The sequence below is a fragment of the Rana temporaria genome, chromosome 9, assembly GCF_905171775.1.
Source record: "Rana temporaria chromosome 9, aRanTem1.1, whole genome shotgun sequence".
Classification (NCBI taxonomy): Eukaryota; Metazoa; Chordata; class Amphibia; order Anura; family Ranidae; genus Rana; species Rana temporaria.
Genome location: NC_053497.1, coordinates 6,078,453 through 6,098,025, shown reverse-complemented (window position 1 = coordinate 6,098,025; position 19,573 = coordinate 6,078,453). Strand labels below are relative to the sequence as shown.

Below are 19,573 nucleotides of genomic sequence, written 5' to 3'. Positions count from 1 at the left end.
ACTAACCCCCCAGCCAGAACGAACACAGCGTCTCCCCGCAGGGATGTAGTCCCAAGGGAGGGGGCGAGCACGCTGACTAATCCCCCCAGCCAGAACGAACACAGCGTCTCCCCGCAAGGATGTAGTCCCAAGGGAGGGGGCGAGCACGCTGACTAACCCCCAGCCAGAACGGTTCACAGCGTCTCCCCGCAGGGATGTAGTCCCAAGGGAGGGGGCGAGCACGCTGACTAACCCCCAGCCAGAGCGGTTCACATCATCTCCCTGCAGGGATGTAGTCCCAAGGGAGGGGGCGAGCACGCTGACTAACCCCCAGCCAGAACGGTTCACAGCGTCTCCCCGCAGGGATGTAGTCCCAAGGGAGGGGGCGAACACGCTGACTAACCCCCAGCCATAACGGCTCAGAATATGGGGGCAAGCTTACTGAGGAACAGAAAGAAAGAAAACATTTAGAAGGGAAATTGAAGGAAAAGGTAAGTGAACCAACAACCCGCTAGCTTAAAGGAGCCCACTTAGAAAATAAAAAATGAACCTTTACAACCCCTTTAAAGCTTACACAGGGGCCCGGATTCAAAGAGACTTGCGCTTTTTTTGCGGAGGCGCAGGGCAACGATTTTGCCCTGCGCCCCCGCAAATTTGCTCTGCTGCCCTTGATTCACGGAGCAGAAGCTCCGTGAATTGCGCGGGCGCACCGGCAAAATTGCCTGGCGCTAGAGCACGCAATTTAAATGATCCCGTAGGGGGCAGGAATCATTTAAATTAGGCGCGTCCCGCGCCGAGCGTAGAGCGCATGCTCCGTCTGGAAACTTTCCCGACGTGCATTGCGGCAAATGACGTCGCAAGGACGTCATTTGCTTCCAAGTGAACTTGAATGGCGTCCAGCGTCATTCACGAATCACTTACGCAAACGACGTGAAATTCAAATTTCGCGACACGGGAACGGCGGGTATACTTTAGCATTGGCTGCCCCTACTATTAGAAGGGGCAGCCTTACGCTAAACACGCCGTACGGAAACGACTTAACTTGCGTACGCAGGGCTCGCGCAACATTGTGAATCGGTGTTAGTATGCAATTTGCATACTATACACTGAGCACAATGGGAGCGCCACCTAGCGGGCATCGCAAGAATGCAGCCTAAAATATGCGGGCATAAGAGCCTTATGCCACGCAGATTTTAGGCTGCAGTCGGCGTTACGATGTTCCTGAATCAGGAGCATTCGTAACGCCGGCGCAAGTAAGCAATTGCGCTGCGTAACTATGGTTGCGCAGGGGCAATTGCTCTCTGAATCCGGGCCACGGTTTTCTCTCTTTGCTCCAAGCAATGGAATGGATGGGTGTGTGTGTGTGTGGTGGGGGGGGGTTGGGTGGGTTGGGGTGGGGTTAGGTGACCCTGGTAAAGTAAAGGGTCACAGTGAAGGATGGTTCAATAAAATGCACCGCAATCTTCATACAGCAGTGATATGCAATTAGCGGACCTCCAGCTGTTGCAGAACTACAAGTCCCATGAGGCATAGCAAGACTCTGACAGCCACAAGCATGACACCCAGAGGCATGATGGGACATGAAGGTCCGCCAATTGCATGTCTCCGTTCTACACTCTACCTCCCTAGTCATAATCTATGGTGACCTTTGTAATGTCCAAGCTTGACTTATCTCCCCCGTTTTTCCCATGAACCGAATTGAGATGCTTTTTCAAAGCGGACTTGTGCTTGAAGTCCATGTCGCAGCAGTGGCACTTGTAAGGCCGGTCCCCGCTGTGAATGTTGAGGTGGTCCTGCAGGGTGCTCTTGGCCGTGAAAGTCTTCAGGCACACCGAGCACTGGAACGGCCTGATGCCCATATGCCCACGGATGTGCCGGTTCAAGTTCTTCTTCTGGGTAAACGTCTTCCCGCACTGCAGGCACAGGAACAACTTGTGCATCTTCAAGTGGCGCAGGTAGTTCTCCAAGTGGAGGAAGCCGCGGGGGCACTTTGGGCACTGGTGCCTCCAGGAACAAGTCCATTCTGCTGGGCTCTGAAGGCCTTGCATGGCACCGGCGGACGATTCCCCCCCGCCTTCTTGGTAGCTCGGGTACGGGCCGCCTTGCACATCCGGCGCGCGGTTTTCAACGGTAGAGTTTATTATTGAGTGCTGCGTGTCCGAAAAGTAGATGTTTGACTTGGAAGAGGTGCAAGGTTGAGGGAACTGATCGTTCTCGGCGTTATTTGCGTTATCGGACATGGAGCCCATTTGGAAAACACAGATGTCGCCTTCTTTGTAGTCGATGTCCACAGCCGAGAGATCTTCGTTTTTGGAACCGGGGCTCTGCAACTGTTCCTGGTCGTCCTCCTCTTTCTTAACCTGGAAATCCATGTTTAACTGGCTGTCTTCCGACAATTCGATGATCTCGCAATCTTTATCCTGATCGCCGGCGGTGTCCATCTGAGGCTCGCTACGAGGGTTGTCTTCTGGTTTCAGGGCCATCGCGTTGTCACACGTCTCGCTTTGCAAGTACCGAGAGAGGGCTTCTGTGCATTTCTCCACAATGTGGACCATCTGCAGGTAGCTGGCCGCCGTTAGGTACTTCAGGAGTTCTTTTCTTCTTACCTCCAGGACCCCGGTGTAACAGGAGAGCAGCAGATTCTGGCCCACGTCCGCATTTTGGAGGATGGTGATGTGAACTTGCCTGGACTGGTTCAGCAGAAACTGATCCCTCATGAAGGTGGAGCAGGCGGCGAAGACCACCTTGTGTCCATGGAACTCGGCATCGTTGATGTATATGGACACGTCGCAGAACAGATTCTGCTCCCGGAGAATGTTCATCTTGTGTAATATTCCATTTGCTTGCTGCTCAAAGCGAAAGTGAAGGACCTCGGAGTCAGTCATGGTGTACAACCCTGAAAGAACAAGAATAAAACATGAAAAAATTGAAGGGACTAGGGGTCACAAGTATCTGGACTTTTTAGGTGTTGAATATAGTGATAGAGAATCACCAATACAGCATATAAAATTAAGAAATTTTAAACATGAGACAGCTTAATATTCATATCACAAAATCACTTGTTCCATTGAACAGACACTACCACTCAACATGTTTCGCTCAACAGAGCTTCCTCAGGAAATTCCGGTGTGGCGTTTAGTATGCTATAGACAACAAATACAATTAATGCTCATGTTGAAATTTAGTATGCATAAAAAAAACATACAAGTTATATACATTATGCAAATATATTGGGATATATTATATTGGGATGTGGTGTTCAATTTGATTCCTCTGTCTTACTTTGGTTTATAAGAATAAAACACGGTTATGGAATATGCAGAGGATAAAAAGGTGCATGCAAGGCTCCGATGACCAACTCCTGTCACCTTTTACACCCTCTACCTTCTGTAGCATTTCTATAGTCATTGACCATCTCCTGTTGCATGGCAACAATCACTCTCTGACCATCTCCCGTTTGCAGACCTACACTCTGTCCATCTCCTGTCTATAGTCTTTGACCATCTCCAGTTGCAGGTCTACACTCTGACCATCTCCTGTAGCAGATATATACCTTTGACCATCTCCTATAGCCTTCTACACTCTTTCCATCTTCTGTGGCATGCCGATATAGTCTTTGACCATCCTCTGTTGCATCTCTACATTCCCTGTCAATCTCCCGTTGCACGCCTATAGTCTTTGACCATCTCCCATTGCGTGTCTACACTCTGTCCGTCTCCTGTAGAATTCCTATAATCTTTGACCAACTCCTGTAGCCTTTTACACCCACTACCTCCTGTAGCATTTCTATAGTCATTGACCATCTCCTGTTGCATGGCAACAATCACTCTCTGACCATCTTCCATGTAATGTGTCTCTAGGCAACAACTGTATTCTAAAGCATATGCCTAGTCCCGCTGATCATTTCTTTTAGCATGCCTATAGTTTTTGACCATCTCCCGTAGAAGGGCTACACTCTCTGATCATCTATTTTAGCATGTCTGCAGCCTTTGACCATCTCCTGTAGCATGCCTATAGTCTGACCAAGTCCTGTTGCACGCCTAGTCTTTGACCATCTCCTATTTGGGGGCTACACTCTGTCCATCTCCTATAGTCTTTGCCATCTCCTGTTGCATGCCTATAGCCTTTTACCATCTCCCATTGTGTGTCTACACTCTGTCCATCTCCTGTAGCATTTCTATACTCCTTGATCATCTCCTGTTGCATGGCAACAATCACTCTCTGACCATCTCCTGTTGCAGACCTACACTTTCTGTCCATCTCCTGTCTATAGTATTTGACCGTTCTCCCTTTGCAGGTCTACACTCTGACCATCTCCTGTATCAGATCTATACCTTTGACCATCTCCTAAAGACTTCTACACTCTCTTTCCATCTTCTGTGGCATGCCGATATAGTTTTTGACCACCCTCTGTTGCATCTCTACATTCCCTGTCCATCTCCTGTAGAACTCCTATAGTCTTTTCCATCTCCTGTTGCATGTCTATAGTCTTTGACCATCTTCCATTGCGTGTCTACACTCTGTCCATCTCCTGAAGAACTTCTATAGTCTTTGACTAACTCCTGTAGCCTTTTACACCCACTACCTCCTGTAGCATTTCTATAGTCATTGACCATCTCCTGTTGCATGGCAACAATCACTCTCTGACCATCTCCCGTTGCAGACCTACACTCTCTGTCCATCTCCTGTCTATAGTCTTTGACCATCTCCGTTGCAGGTCTACACTCCGACCATCTACTGTAGCAGATCTATACCTTTGACCATCTCCTATAGCCTTCTACACTCTCTTTCCATCTTCTGTGGCATGCCAATATAGTCTTTGACCATCTCCTGTTGCATCTCTACATTCCCTGTCTCATCTCCTGTGGCATGCCTATAGTCTCTGACCATCTCCCGTTGCAGGTTTATAACCTTTGGTCATCTCCTATAGCCTTCTACACTCTTTCCCATTTCCTGTGGCAAGCCTCCTGTAGCCTTTAACATTCTCCATCTCCTGTAGCATGCCTATCGTTTTTGACCATCTCCTTTGGCCTTCTACAACCCCTGGCAACAAGTATGGAATCCCCACTATTGGAAAATGTTCAATTGTGTAGGAAAAAAAAAAAAAAAAAAAAAAAAAAAAAACATGCCTCAAAACTATTTTCATTTAACATTCCAACCTTCTGGTTTTAACACGTTGCCGACCAGCCACCATTGTTATACGGCAGCAGGATGGCTTCCCTGCGCGAATCGCCGTAGATGTACTGCCGGGGCTTTAAGGGCTATAGGTGGTGCAATGCCGGAGCCAAGGCGTGTGGCTGGAGGCCGCAATGTCTGACAGCGACCCACGATCGCTCCCCAGAGAGCCAGAATAGGGATCTGTCAATGTAAAACGGACAGATCCCTGTTCTGTCAGGGAAGTAGAGAGAGATCTGCTGTTCCTAGTAATCAGGAACAGCGATCCATATCCTCCTCCTGTCAGTCCCCTCCCCCCACAGTTGGAAACACCTCCGTAGGAAACACTTAACCCCTTGATCACCCCCCTAGTGTTAACCCCTGCCAGTGACATTTATACAGTAATCAGTGGCTATTTTTAGCACTGATCGCTGTATAAATGTCAATGGTCTTAAAAAGTGTCAGATCGGTCCGCCGTAATGTCACAGTCACGATAAAAAAAAATAAAAAAAAGCTGACCACCGCCATTACTAGTACAAAAAATAAAAATGCCATCGATCCCCTATCTTGTACTACAGGTTTTCTCTCTTTTTAATTATTATTTGTTACGGGTTGGAATGTTGAATGAAAATAGTTTTGAGGCTTGTCTGATGATGCTTTTTTTTTTTTTTTTTACACAATTAAACCATTGAATAAACATTTTCCAAGAGTAGCGATTCCATACTTTTCTTTTGCCAGGGGTTGTACACTCTCTGTCCATCTCCCGTACTTGCTCTACACTCTCTGTCCATCTCCCGTACTTGCTCTACACTCTCTGTCCATCTCCCGTACTTGCTCTACACTCTCTCACCATCTCCCGTACTTGCTCTACACTCTCTCACCATCTCCCGTACTTGCTCTACACTCTCTCACCATCTCCCGTACTTGCTCTACACTCTCTCACCATCTCCCGTACTTGCTCTACACTCTCTCACCATCTCCCGTACTTGCTCTACACTCTCTCACCATCTCCCGTACTTGGTCTACACTCTCTCACCATCTCCTGTACTTGGGTCTACACTTTCTGATCATCTCCCGTACTTGGTCTACACTCTCTCACCATCTCCTGTACTTGGGTCTACACTTTCTGATCATCTCCCGTACTTGGTCTACACTTTCTCACCATCTCTTGTATCAGGCCTGTCATTTTTGACCATTTCCTGTAGCATGTCTATGAAAGGTTTTACATTCACAATTATGTACGGCCTTTTGATGATGTCATGGGCCACATTTGAAGCCCTCTGTATCAGAATTGACTACTACTGATGTAAAAGGTACAAAGGTTTTGTTTTTTGTATAAAGTGGGTTACGCTGGCCATACACACTGATTTTTTTTTTTTTTTTTTAACCTGAACTATAATAAAAAAAAAAAAAAAAAAAAAAAATACTAACAGATTCCCCATTCATGCTAAAAAGCACAGATTGACAAATCTCCGGCTTCGACTATTCCATTATGACGGCCGGCGCCAGTGGCCTGTGTTTAAGTAGCAGGTATAGGACAACAACGAAAAAAAACAGGACATCAAATAAATAACACAGACACCAAAAATGCTATCAATAGTTTTATTTAAAAATGTGCAAACACACATTTTTTTTTTTTTTTTGGCACTATTTTTTTTTTAATTTAAAAAAACAAACAATCTACATAGGCAAAAAAATAAAAATAAAAGCCTAACTTTTTTTAAAACATAATAAAACATATTACATTTTCTCAAGAGTCTGTAAAACAACACCAATCCTGCTTTGTATCTCAGGTATGCGCTGTCTCATGTATTCCAGTTCTGAGATGCATTGCCTCAGTTCAGCGCTGAGTTGGTGCATCGTGACGTTATTCGTGGTGGTTTCCGGTGCGATTTGCACTATTAGAAAGAAAGAGAAAAAAAAAAAAACACACAACTTAAATTGTGCAGCCATAACGGCCCCTTCATGCCCTGAAACGTGTGACTCTTCCACTAGGAATGAGCTTGGGTTCATTCCCATAAGTCAGCTGTCTATGCTGGGCCAATGAGCTTCAGGTGAGGGACCCCTCCACCCTGCACTTACAAAAAAGAGGCAGGGATGACATCATGGACCTTATAAAGCCACATGGCCATCTTAGGTCTAGGTCATTGACCCAATATGGCCGTTAGCCATATTGTATTATGGTCAGAAATGTCCATTTTAGGTCAATGATGTCACAAACATCAGCTGTGGGCGAGGGATTCCCCACCCCGCATTAGCAAGTGTACAAAGTGGTTGGGATGCTTGTGTCATCGTTGACTTACCATGGCTATATAGGCAAGTCATTTACCCAATATGGGCATGTGGCCATATTAGGTCAATGATTGCCATATTAGGTCAATGGTGGCACAGAAAATAATGCAGTGCCAGGTCACTGAGCAGCGGGCGGGGATTCCCCATCCTGTAGCTGCATGTACAGAAAGGAGTTGGGATGATTGTGACATTATTGACCTACTATGGCTATAGTAGTTCACCTAATTTTAGCTCAGCGATGGCCTTCGTTGACCTAAGATGGCCCCCAAGGTCTTCGCTGACCTAAGATGTTGGCTCGACCAAGGCCATGGGGCCCCCCCATCTTGGCTCGGCCAGGGGGCCCCCCATCGTGGCTCGGCCAAGGCCATGGGGGGCCCCCCCATCTTGGCTCGGCCATGGGGGGCCCCCCCATCTTGGCTCGGCCAAAGCCATGGGGGACCCCGCATCTATGGCTATAGTAATTCACCTAATTTTAGCTCAGCGATGGCCATGGGGCCCATGGCCTTCGCTGACCTAAGATGGCCCCAAGGTCTTCGCTGACCTAAGATGTTGGCTCGGCCAAGGCCATGGGGGGCCCCCCATCTTGGCTCGGCCAAGGCCATGGGGGCCCCATCTTGGGTCAGCGATGGCCATGGGGGCCCCATCTTGGGTCAGCGATGGCCATGGGGGCCCCATCTTGGGTCAGCGATGGCCATGGGGGCCCCATCTTGGGTCAGCGATGGCCATGGGGGCCCCATCTTGGGTCAGCGATGGCCATGGGGGCCCATCTTGGGTCAGCGATGGCCATGGGGGCCATATAAAGTCAGTGAAGTCATGAGCATCCTTGCCCTTCGTGCAGCGGTGAGGTGGGGTGAGAAATCCCCCCCCCACTCCACAGTTCATTTGCCCAGCAATGACAGCTCCCTCCTTTGTCTGGTTAAACTCAGATGGAACCAAAGCTCATCACTACTATATGTGGCCTTATTAGGTCAAATGTTGCCACAAAAAAAATGGTCAGTACTGGGTCAATGAGCTGCAGGCGGGAGATTGCCCATCCTGTAGCTGCATGTACAAAAATGAGTTGGGATGCTTGTGGCATCCCTGACCTACCAGGGCCAGGTTAGCTCAGCGTCGGCCATGGGACACCTTAGTAGCTCAGCCGTGGCCATGGGGACACCTTAGTAGCTCAGCCGTGGCCATGGGGACACCTTAGTAGCTCAGCCGTGGCCATGGGGACACCTTAGTAGCTCAGCCGTGGCCATGGGGACACCTTAGTAGCTCAGCCGTGGCCATGGGGACACCTTAGTAGCTCAGCCGTGGCCATGGGGACACCTTAGTAGCTCAGCCGTGGCCATGGGGACACCTTAGTAGCTCAGCCGTGGCCATGGGGACACCTTAGTAGCTCAGCCGTGGCCATGGGGACACCTTAGTAGCTCAGCCGTGGCCATGGGACACCTTAGTAGCTCAGCCGTGGCCATGGGGACACCTTAGTAGCTCAGCCGTGGCCATGGGGACACCTTAGTAGCTCAGCCGTGGCCATGGGGACACCTTAGTAGCTCAGCCGTGGCCATGGGGACACCTTAGTAGCTCAGCCGTGGCCATGGGGACACCTTAGTAGCTCAGCCGTGGCCATGGGGACACCTTAGTAGCTCAGCCGTGGCCATGGGGACACCTTAGTAGCTCAGCCGTGGCCATGGGGACACCTTAGTAGCTCAGCCGTGGCCATGGGGACACCTTAGTAGCTCAGCCGTGGCCATGGGGACACCTTAGTAGCTCAGCCGTGGCCATGGGGACACCTTAGTAGCTCAGCCGTGGCCATGGGGACACCTTAGTAGCTCAGCCGTGGCCATGGGGACACCTTAGTAGCTCAGCCGTGGCCATGGGGACACCTTAGTAGCTCAGCCGTGGCCATGGGGACACCTTAGTAGCTCAGCCGTGGCCATGGGGACACCTTAGTAGCTCAGCCGTGGCCATGGGGACACCTTAGTAGCTCAGCCGTGGCCATGGGGACACCTTAGTAGCTCAGCCGTGGCCATGGGGACACCTTAGTAGCTCAGCCGTGGCCATGGGGACACCTTAGTAGCTCAGCCGTGGCCATGGGGACACCTTAGTAGCTCAGCCGTGGCCATGGGGACACCTTAGTAGCTCAGCCAAGGCCATGGGGGCCACCTTAGTAGCTCAGCCAAGGCCATGGGGGCCACCTTAGTAGCTCAGCCAAGGCCATGGGGACACCTTAGTAGCTCAGCCAAGGCCATGGGGACACCTTAGTAGCTCAGCCGTGGCCATGGGGACACCTTAGTAGCTCAGCCGTGGCCATGGGGACACCTTAGTAGCTCAGCCGTGGCCATGGGGACACCTTAGTAGCTCAGCCGTGGCCATGGGGACACCTTAGTAGCTCAGCCGTGGCCATGGGGACACCTTAGTAGCTCAGCCGTGGCCATGGGGACACCTTAGTAGCTCAGCCGTGGCCATGGGGACACCTTAGTAGCTCAGCCGTGGCCATGGGGACACCTTAGTAGCTCAGCCGTGGCCATGGGGACACCTTAGTAGCTCAGCCGTGGCCATGGGGACACCTTAGTAGCTCAGCCGTGGCCATGGGGACACCTTAGTAGCTCAGCCGTGGCCATGGGGACACCTTAGTAGCTCAGCCAAGGCCATGGGGACACCTTAGTAGCTCAGCCAAGGCCATGGGGACACCTTAGTAGCTCAGCCAAGGCGACACCTTAGTAGCTCAGCCAAGGCCATGGGGACACCTTAGTAGCTCAGCCAAGGCCATGGGGACACCTTAGTAGCTCAGCCAAGGCCATGGGGACACCTTAGTAGCTCAGCCAAGGCCATGGGGACACCTTAGTAGCTCAGCCAAGGCCATGGGGACACCTTAGTAGCTCAGCCAAGGCCATGGGGACACCTTAGTAGCTCAGCCAAGGCCATGGGGACACCTTAGTAGCTCAGCCAAGGCCATGGGGACACCTTAGTAGCTCGGCCATGGGGCCACCTTAGTAGCTCAGCCAAGGCCATGTGGCCTTCTTAGGTCGATGAAGTCATGAGCATTCCAGCCCTTTGTACATGTAGCTGTGAGGTGGGGAATCCCCCCACGTCACATGCAGCTCATTGGCCCAGCAATGACATCTGCCTCCTGGGTTTGGTTGAACTCAAATTCAGGACTGAACTAAAAAGTTCACCATTACTGATCACATACCTGTGCTTGAAATCTCCTGCAGACATACAGGTATCTCCTCCATCTTTATCACAGGGATGTCCACTGTTGGATAGGAACTTTCTTCACACTCAACTTTAATCTCTGCCGCAGGTTCTTGGGACCCGTGTTCACCTTGACCAGCCGCATCCTCAGCCTCTGCCTGCTGCTGTTCTTCTTCAGCTCTTTCTCTCTTTTTGTCTGTGGATTACACAAAAATGGTTTTGGAAAAGTTTACTTGCAGAAAAAAAAACCCACAGCAACATACGAGGGTTCTTCAAAAAGTTTATGCGCTATTTTTTAACTCTATTAAATATAAAGAATTGCGGAAACTTCTATGAAGACTCCTCGACCATTCAACAAAGTGGGATGAGGAATCCGAAACATAACATGAAAGAATCAATGCAGGAGAGTCATCAGTGGTGATGAGATTGGGATCAGGCTTGGGATTGGTCCAATTCCAGAAGTTACCCTTCCAGAGTCAATGAGCCGACATACATAAAGGGGTGAGGATGTCGGAGATATCATTGACCAGGGCTTAGAAAGTTTGCTTTGAATTTAGGAGCCAGCTAAAAAAAGTTTGGGGCCAGTTTTTATTTTTCCCTCTCTCTGCTCTCGCTCTCTTCGTGCTCGCCCTTTCCCTCTCTCTGCTCGCCCTTTCCCTCTCTCTGCTCTCTTCGTGCTCGCCCTTTCCCTCTCTCGCTCTCTTCGTGCTCGCCCTTTCCCTCTCTCTGCTCTCGCTCTCTTTGTGCTCGCCCTTTCCCTCTCTCTGCTCTCGCTCTCTTCGTGCTCTCCCTTTCCCTCTCTCTGCTCTCGCTTCGTGCTCGCCCTTTCCCTCTCTCTGCTCTCTTCGTGCTCGCCCTTTCCCTCTCTCGCTCTCTTCGTGCTCGCCCTTTCCCTCTCTCTGCTCTCGCTCTCTTTGTGCTCGCCCTTTCCCTCTCTCTGCTCTCGCTTCGTGCTCGCCCTTTCCCTCTCTCTGCTCTCGCTCTCTTCGTGCTCGCCCTTTCCCTCTCTCTGCTCTCTTCGTGCTCGCCCTTTCCCTCTCTCTGCATGCTCGCCCTTTCCCTCTCTCTGCTCTCGCTCTCTTCGTGCTCGCCCTTTCCCTCTCTCTGCTCTCGCTCTCTTCGTGCTCGCCCTTTCCCTCTCTCTGCTCTCGCTCTCTTCGTGCTCGCCCTTTCCCTCTCTCTGCATGCTCGCCCTTTCCCTCTCTCTGCTCTCGCTCTCTTCGTGCTCGCCCTTTCCCTCTCTCTTCGTGCTCGCCCTTTCCCTCTCTCTGCTCTCGCTCTCTTGGTGCTCGCCCTTTCCCTCTCTCTTCGTGCTCGCCCTTTCCCTCTCTCTGTTCTCGCTCTCTTCGTGCTCGCCCTTTCCCTCTCGCTCTCTCCCCCCTGCGGGCGCTTTCTCCCCCCTGCGGGCGCTCTCTCCCCCCTGCGCGCGCTCTCTCCCCCCCTGAGCTCTGTGTGCTCGCTCTCCCCCACCCCCCAATTCTCTCCCCCTCTGCTCTCGCTCTCCCTCTGCTCTCTCCTTCTCTATGCTCTCGCTCTCTTTCCCTCCCTCTCTCTAAAAGCCTATGGGTAGGGCATGTAACATGTTCCCGAAGGTGAGCTTATCCTTCAACCCATAGGCGTCCATCCTACGGCCCTCCAGCTGAGGTGGAACTACAGGACCCATGAGACATTGCAAGGCTGAAAGTTGCAAGCGCGACTCCCAAATGGCAGAGGCATGATAGGACTTGTAGTTACGCAAAACAGCTGGAGGGCCGCAGGTTGGACACCTATGGTTTAACCTTTTCGCTGCCAGGGTTTTTGAACACGTGTTCAAAAAACAGATTTTAGGCCTGAAGATTACATAAAACCCCCAAAATGTGATATTTTCTGAAAGCAGACACCCTAGGGCAGTGATGGTGAACCTTGGCACCCCAGATGTTTTGGAACTACATTTCCCATGATGCTAATGCACTCTGCAGTGTAGATGAGCATCATGGGAAATGTAGTTCCAAAACATCTGGAGTGCCATGGCTCGCCATCACTGCCCTAGGGAATAAAATAGCGCTCGTTCCAATTTTTTTTTGTATCACGCCAATGACAGCCAACTTCTGGACTTGGACCGAACCCCCGCGCCTGAACACCCCGGGCTCATCAGAGCAAGACATGAAAAAAAGAACGGAAATGCTGGACATGCAACAAAAACTCAGTAATCTGAGGAAACGCCACACTCACTTTTCTTAATGAGTTTGCGGATCTTGTGCAGCTGCGCCACCTCTCTGTGTTTCAGATCCGACCACCTCTTGCGCAGCTGGTCCTTGGACCGCTCCACGCTGTAACGGCGCCGCAGCCGGCGCACCACCTTCTCCATAATCTTGTGCTTGCGGGTGTTGGGCCTCGTATAACTGGCCAGTTTGCAATCATAGTCCTTTTCATCCAGAACCTGGACCATGTCCGTCATCTCCTGAAAGGTCATGGCGGAGGCCTTCACCCTGTGGCTTCCTCGGCCGCCATCAGCCACCCACTCGTCCGACATCCTTGTCTGCACTTTGATGGCGCCTGTGCAACCCAAAGAGGGGAAGGGGGGGGGGGGGGGCGAGAGTCAAAATTTGAAGCATGGCAGACGAAAGTTGTTGTTTTTTCGTAACTTTGTTACAAAAGTTCTCTGTTGAATGATGGGAACATCGAATGCTGTGGCGAAGGAATGCGCCCGATCGTTCAAACATTTACAATTAAATTCTACCTTTGTGGGGACAGGAGAAGTATAGGCCAGCCCAGCGGTCTAACAACAGCCATAGCAGCCCAAGCGGCTCCTAGGGGGCCCCCGGGATAGGAGAGGGGCCCCACTGGAGAATATTGAAAAGTGTATGTATGTAACCTCTAACCACAAATGTATCTATATTTGCTCACTTTGGTCTGTTAAATATACCTCTGAAAAGTGTTTATTATTAACTCTGATCGACAAGCTGCAAAAAAATAAAAAAAACACACAGAAAGACGGAAAGAAAAAAAGAAGAAAAAGAAAAAAGAAAAAAACGAAAGAAAGAAAGAAAAAAACGAAAGAAAGAAAGAAAAAAAGAAAGAAAGAAACAAACAAAAGAAAATGAAAGAAAAAGAAAGAAGAAAATGAAAGAAAAAGAAAGAAGAAAATGAAAGAAAAAGAAAGAAGAAAATGAAAGAAAAAGAAAGAAGAAAATGAAAGAAAAAGAAAGAAGAAAATGAAAGAAAAAGAAAGAAGAAAATGAAAGAAAAAGAAAGAAGAAAATGAAAGAAAAAGAAAGAAGAAAATGAAAGAAAAAGAAAGAAGAAAATGAAAGAAAAAGAAAAGAAGAAGAAAAAAAAAAAAAAAGGAAGACAAACACTATACACCACAAAATAATACAAAACAAAAAACGAAATACCAAACAAAAAACCTAAAACAAAAACCCCAAAAACTAAACCAACAAACGAAAACCAAAAAAAAAGAGAACACAACACCATAAACCACTAAATAATACAAAACAAAAAAAAACTAAAATATCAAATAAACAAAAATGTTATTAAAAAATAAATAAAAAACACCCCCCCCCTCCAAATAAATAAACAATAAATATACCTAAACAAAATAACTAAAAATAAACCTAAAACAAAAAAAAAATAAAAAAAAAAAAAAAAACACAAAACCAACCAAAAAAAAAAAAAAAAAAAAAAAAAAAGAATAAAACAAAAAACGAAATACCAAAACAAAACACAATTATTAAACTAAAAAACAAAAGCCAAAAAATAAAAAAACGAAAACAAAGATAAATAAAAGAACACAACAACAACACACACAGCATACAACTAGTGAGCTGATAAAGTTCTCTCCTGTTATTAGTTAGCATTGCTATCTCTATGTACTACAAAACACCCCCCCCCCCCATTATGAAGTAGAAAGGGAGGTGCTGTGTAGTCCTACATTACATCCTGTCTATTGATGCCCCCTGTACAGTTGTCAGCCCAGACATGGTGACTGCATTCCATTTTATTCTTAATAAGTGTAAGTTCACCTTCAGCACCAAAAATCCAATTCCTTCACAAATCTCCCCCGACATGGATTACAATCTCGATGCTCAATCATTCTTATGGAAAGATTTCTCACCTCTGTGATCTGAAGATCGGATTTTCAGAGTCATATAAAAAAGAAAAGCATTCAGAGATTCTCTCTCTGCTTCCTACTTCCTTCCAGGAATGTCATCTGGGAATGGAGCCAATAGGAAAGGAAAACTACAATTCCCATGAAGCATTGCATTCTCTGTGTGACTGAATACGAGGGGCGGGGATGTCAACTAACATTTCACTGCTCAGAGAGAAAAAGAGAAAAACAAAATCGAGGGAGCGCGCAGAGAGAGAGAGAGCGAGAGCGAGGCAGAGAGAGAGAGCGAGAGCGAGGCAGAGAGAGAGAGAGAGCGAGAGCGAGGCAGAGAGAGAGAGAGAGCGAGGCAGAGAGAGAGAGAGAGAGCGAGAGCGAGGCAGAGAGAGAGAGAGCGAGAGCGAGGCAGAGAGAGAGAGAGCGAGAGCGAGGCAGAGAGAGAGAGAGCGAGAGCGAGGCAGAGAGAGAGAGAGCGAGAGCGAGGCAGAGAGAGAGAGAGCGAGGCAGAGAGAGAGAGCGAGAGCGAGGCAGAGAGAGAGAGAGAGCGAGAGCGAGGCAGAGAGAGAGAGAGAGAGCGAGAGCGAGGCAGAGAGAGAGAGAGAGCGAGAGCGAGGCAGAGAGAGAGAGAGCGAGAGCGAGGCAGAGAGAGAGAGCGAGAGCGAGGCAGAGAGAGAGAGCGAGAGCGAGGCAGAGAGAGAGAGAGAGAGAGAGAGCGAGAGCGAGGCAGAGAGAGAGAGAGAGCGAGGCAGAGAGAGAGAGAGCGAGGCAGAGAGAGAGAGAGCGAGGCAGAGAGAGAGAGTGAGAGCGAGGCAGAGAGAGAGAGCGAGCAAGCGAGCGAGAGAGAGAGCGAGCAAGCGAGCGAGAGAGAGAGCGAGCAAGCGAGCGAGAGAGCGAGCAAGCGAGCGAGAGAGAGAGCGAGCGAGAGAGCGCGCGAGAGAGAGCGAGAGAGCGCGCGCAGAGAGAGCGAGAGAGCGCGCGCAGAGAGAGCGAGAGAGCGCGCGCAGAGAGAGCGAGAGAGCGCGCGCAGAGAGAGCGAGAGAGCGCACGCAGAGAGAGCGAGAGAGCGCGCGCAGAGAGAGCGAGAGAGCGCGCGCAGAGAGAGCGAGAGAGCGCGCGCAGAGAGAGCGAGAGAGCGCGCGCAGAGAGAGCGAGAGAGCGCGCGCAGAGAGAGCGAGAGAGCGCGCGCAGAGAGAGCGAGAGAGCGCGCGCAGAGAGGGAGAGTCTGTTGGGAGAATCGCCTGTCCTTTCAGCCAATCAAGACCCGCTTCCCGATTGGCCGAGAGGAGGATCCATGTGGCAATAGTGAATATTCTTTTGCTATTGACACACAGCTGGGTGGACTGAGGGCACAATGCTCTGCGCCCCGAGCCCGCCCTTTTTTGAAGCCTATTAGAGCCTCAGGCTCTAATCACATGCTTAAAAAAACACCCCCTACCATTGGAATCCATGCATCCAGCGTCCTGCATGGGGGGGGGGGGGGGTCAGACACATGGATTGGGGGGGGGGAGGGCCATGCGCCCTTAATGGACAGGCTGCCCCTGAGCACTATGTATATACAAGCAGCCTTGTACATTAAAAAAAAAAAAAAAACGACAACATGCAGTCACCACTAAGGCCCCTTTCACACTGGGGCGGGAGGCGCGGTGGCGGTATAGCCGCGGGATTCGGCCGATAAAGGGTTGATACCGCCCCCGCAATGGTTTCCCATTGTTTTAAATGGGAAGGAGCGGTGAAGGAGCAGCCCCTAAGCTTTCCTCCAGAGCGGCGACTTGAATGGATTCCCGGATGTGCTAACCACTTGCCACCAAATCACGTACATGTACTGAATGCGATTGACATCAGGCGGTTATACCGGGATTCTGGTTGGAGATGTATGTACGCCAGAGACCCCGGGATCAAAGTTCTCAGCCGGCGATGCTCTGTCAGGTAAAGGCAATCCTAGTGGCCAATTACCCTCCGGATCGCATTTACAGGTGGCAGAAAGGGGCGCTCTCTCTCTGCGCGCCCTCTCTCTCTGCGCGCGCCCTCTCTCTCTCTGCCAACAGGTCATGTTTTCAGGATTTCCCTCAGATGAAAACGGCCGTGGTAATTACTAAGGCAGTGAAACTCATCAAATCACCTGTGCCAAATAATGGAAAGCCTGAAAACATGACCTGTTGGGGCGCCTTGAGGACTGCAGTTGAGAAACATTTGGTCTAGGAGAGCGGAAGCGAGGAGCATTTTCACCACGCCGCACCTCAGACGCATACGCAAGTCGAGCACACATATGTAAACTGTGTTCACACCACACATGTGAGGTATCGCCGCGATCGTTAGTACTGTATAATAATAATAATAATAATAATAATAATAATAATAATAATATAAATCCTGTATAATAATAAAATAATATAAACCCTGAATAATAATACATGCTGTGTAATAATAATATAAATCCTGTATAATATTAATAATATAAATCCTGTAGAATAATAAATCATGAATAATATTAATATAAATCCTGTATAATAATAATAATATAAATCCGGTGGAATAATAAATCCTGTAGAATATATATCCTGTAGAAGAATAAAATTAATATAAACCCTGTATAATAATAATATTAATATAAATCCTGTAGAATAGTAAATCCTGTATAATAATATAAATCCTGTATATTAATAAATCATGTATAATAATAATATAAATCCTGTAGAATAATAAATCCTGTAAAATATATATCCTGTATAATAAAATAATTAATATAAACCCTGTATAATGATAAATCCTGTGTAATAATAATAATATAAATCCTGTATAATAATAAATCCTGTATACTATTAATAATATATATCCTGTATAATAATAAATCCTGAATAATAATATTAATATAAATCCTGTATAATAATAAAAATTCTGTAGAATAATAAATCCTGTATAATAATAATGTATAAAAATAATCCTTAGAATTGTAAGCGATAAGGCACAGGGCAATCTGATTCCTCTTGTATTGTAACTGCTGTGCAAACTGTTAGCACTATATAAATCCTGTATAATAATAATAAAAAATAATCCTTAAAATTGTAAGCTCTAACGAGAAGGGCCCTCTGATTCCTCCTGTATTAAATTGACACCCCCCCCCCCCCCATGTTATAAAGCGCTGTGCAAACTGTCAGCGCTATATAAATCCTATATTATAATAATAATAATAATAATAATACAGGATTTATAATAATAAATTATTATTTAATTATTATTATTATTATTATTATTATAAATCCTGTACAAAAATAATATAAATCCAGTATAATATAAATCATGTATTATTATATATTATTATAAGATAAATTCAGTATAATAATAAAAAAAATCCTGTATTACTATAATAATAATAATAATAATATAAATCCTGTACTATTATAATATTATTATAAGATAAATCCTGTATAATAATATTATAAATCATGTACAATAATAATATAAATCCTGTATAATAATAATATAAATCCTGTATAATAATAATAATAATAATAATAATAATAATAATAATAATAATATAAATTCTGTATAATATAAATCCTGTATTATTATAATCAGAGCTTTTTTTTCCTCAGAAAATAGGTGCAGGAATTCAACCACGACCCCGTTTAGATTTCACAAACAGTAGACGGGTCTTAAAGGGGTATTAAATACCAGGATTGCATTACATACAGAGTGTAGAGTTCAGGGGGGTTACACACAGAGTGCAGAGCTGTCACTTGAAAACACAGAAACCGGACTTCTGTGTTTACAAGTGATTGTAGTGAGCAGGCACCAAAGGGTCTGAGCCAGAGGTGGTGGAACTGAGTTCCCCCTGAAAAAAAGCCCTGATTATAATAATATAGATCCTTTATAATAATAAAAATCCTGTATTATAATAATAATAAAGCCTCTTACCGGCGGTGTCAGATCCCTGTAGCCGTCATACAATAATCCTCATTCCACGGGGGAATCCTCCAGAAATTTCGGGCTCTTCCTCTCGGTTCAGAAGTCACCTCTCCTCCTCCTCGGTGCTCATCCGGTGTCTTGTGAGAAGATCACTTCCTGGTTCTCGCCGCCCGGAAACACAGGAAGAGACGATTCTCCTTCCGGGTCACAGAGTCCTCCACCGCCTCAGGTGATTGGAGCCGCATTAGTGCTCTACTTGTAACAACACAGTTGAGTTTTCTGTCTGTGATACTTTCTATTTTTTATCATTTAGATAACAGTTAGATTTTCAGCATGAGATTTTGGAGGTTTACCAGTGTCTTCGAAGGTCAGAGCAGCAATGACACACAAAGGTTTAGAAAACAAAAAAGCACAATAAAAGGGTAAACACTCAGCTTCCCCCTTTGAGGACAAAAACTAAACAAAAGGATTCCAGCACAAAAGGAAAAAAAAACACCACCAACCCCCACCCAGCTCCATTAACCCTTCTGATACCTGAAACAAGCATGTCCACAGTGGGTGCAACAATTACAGTGAAAACTACTGCTGGGAGTACAGAGAGGCAGACTGAAACAAAAGATACAAAAACACACATACTAATAAGATAAAACCAATAGATAAAATACAAATTAAACACACACATCCGATAAAATCAATAAATAAAGTACAAATCACACACACTAAATAAAATGAGGGATCACTTTGGCGTGGTTGGCCCGAGAGGGATCACTTTGACGCATTTGGCCAGGAAGGGATCACTTTGATGCAGTTGGCCAGAGAGAATTCACTTTAACACAGTTAGTCAGAGAGGGATTACTTTTGCGTGGTTGGCCAGAGAGGAATCACTTTGGCATGGTTGGCCAGAGAGGGATCGCTTTGGCGTGGTTGGCCAGAGGGATCACTTTGGCGTGGTTTGCCAGAGAGGGATCACTTTGG

The 19,573-nt window shown here is 47.4% G+C and overlaps 2 protein-coding genes across 3 annotated transcripts; both read right to left on the bottom strand.

The window, feature by feature from the left end:
- Positions 1 to 1,414: 1,414 nt before the first annotated feature.
- Positions 1,415 to 19,390, bottom strand: ZBTB6 (zinc finger and BTB domain containing 6). Of its 2 annotated transcripts, none has more exons than XM_040322727.1 (2): positions 18,608 to 19,390; positions 1,415 to 2,875 (listed from the first exon to the last, which is right to left on the bottom strand). In XM_040322727.1, the coding sequence occupies exon 2, from the start codon at positions 2,862 to 2,864 to the stop codon at positions 1,605 to 1,607; it is 1,260 nt and encodes a 419-aa protein (XP_040178661.1). In that variant the 5' UTR covers positions 2,865 to 2,875; positions 18,608 to 19,390; the 3' UTR covers positions 1,415 to 1,604. The 2 variants fall into 2 exon arrangements, with proteins under 2 accessions (XP_040178661.1, XP_040178660.1); XM_040322726.1 differs by lacking the exon at positions 18,608 to 19,390 and adding an exon at positions 14,702 to 14,844.
- LOC120913050 lies at positions 6,814 to 14,694 on the bottom strand. Its single transcript, XM_040322728.1, has 4 exons — positions 14,610 to 14,694; positions 12,817 to 13,140; positions 10,604 to 10,801; positions 6,814 to 7,031 (listed from the first exon to the last, which is right to left on the bottom strand). Exons 2-4 carry the CDS (start codon positions 13,115 to 13,117, stop codon positions 6,874 to 6,876), a joined length of 657 nt encoding a protein of 218 aa, XP_040178662.1. The 5' UTR covers positions 13,118 to 13,140; positions 14,610 to 14,694; the 3' UTR covers positions 6,814 to 6,873.
- Positions 19,391 to 19,573: the final 183 nt, after the last annotated feature.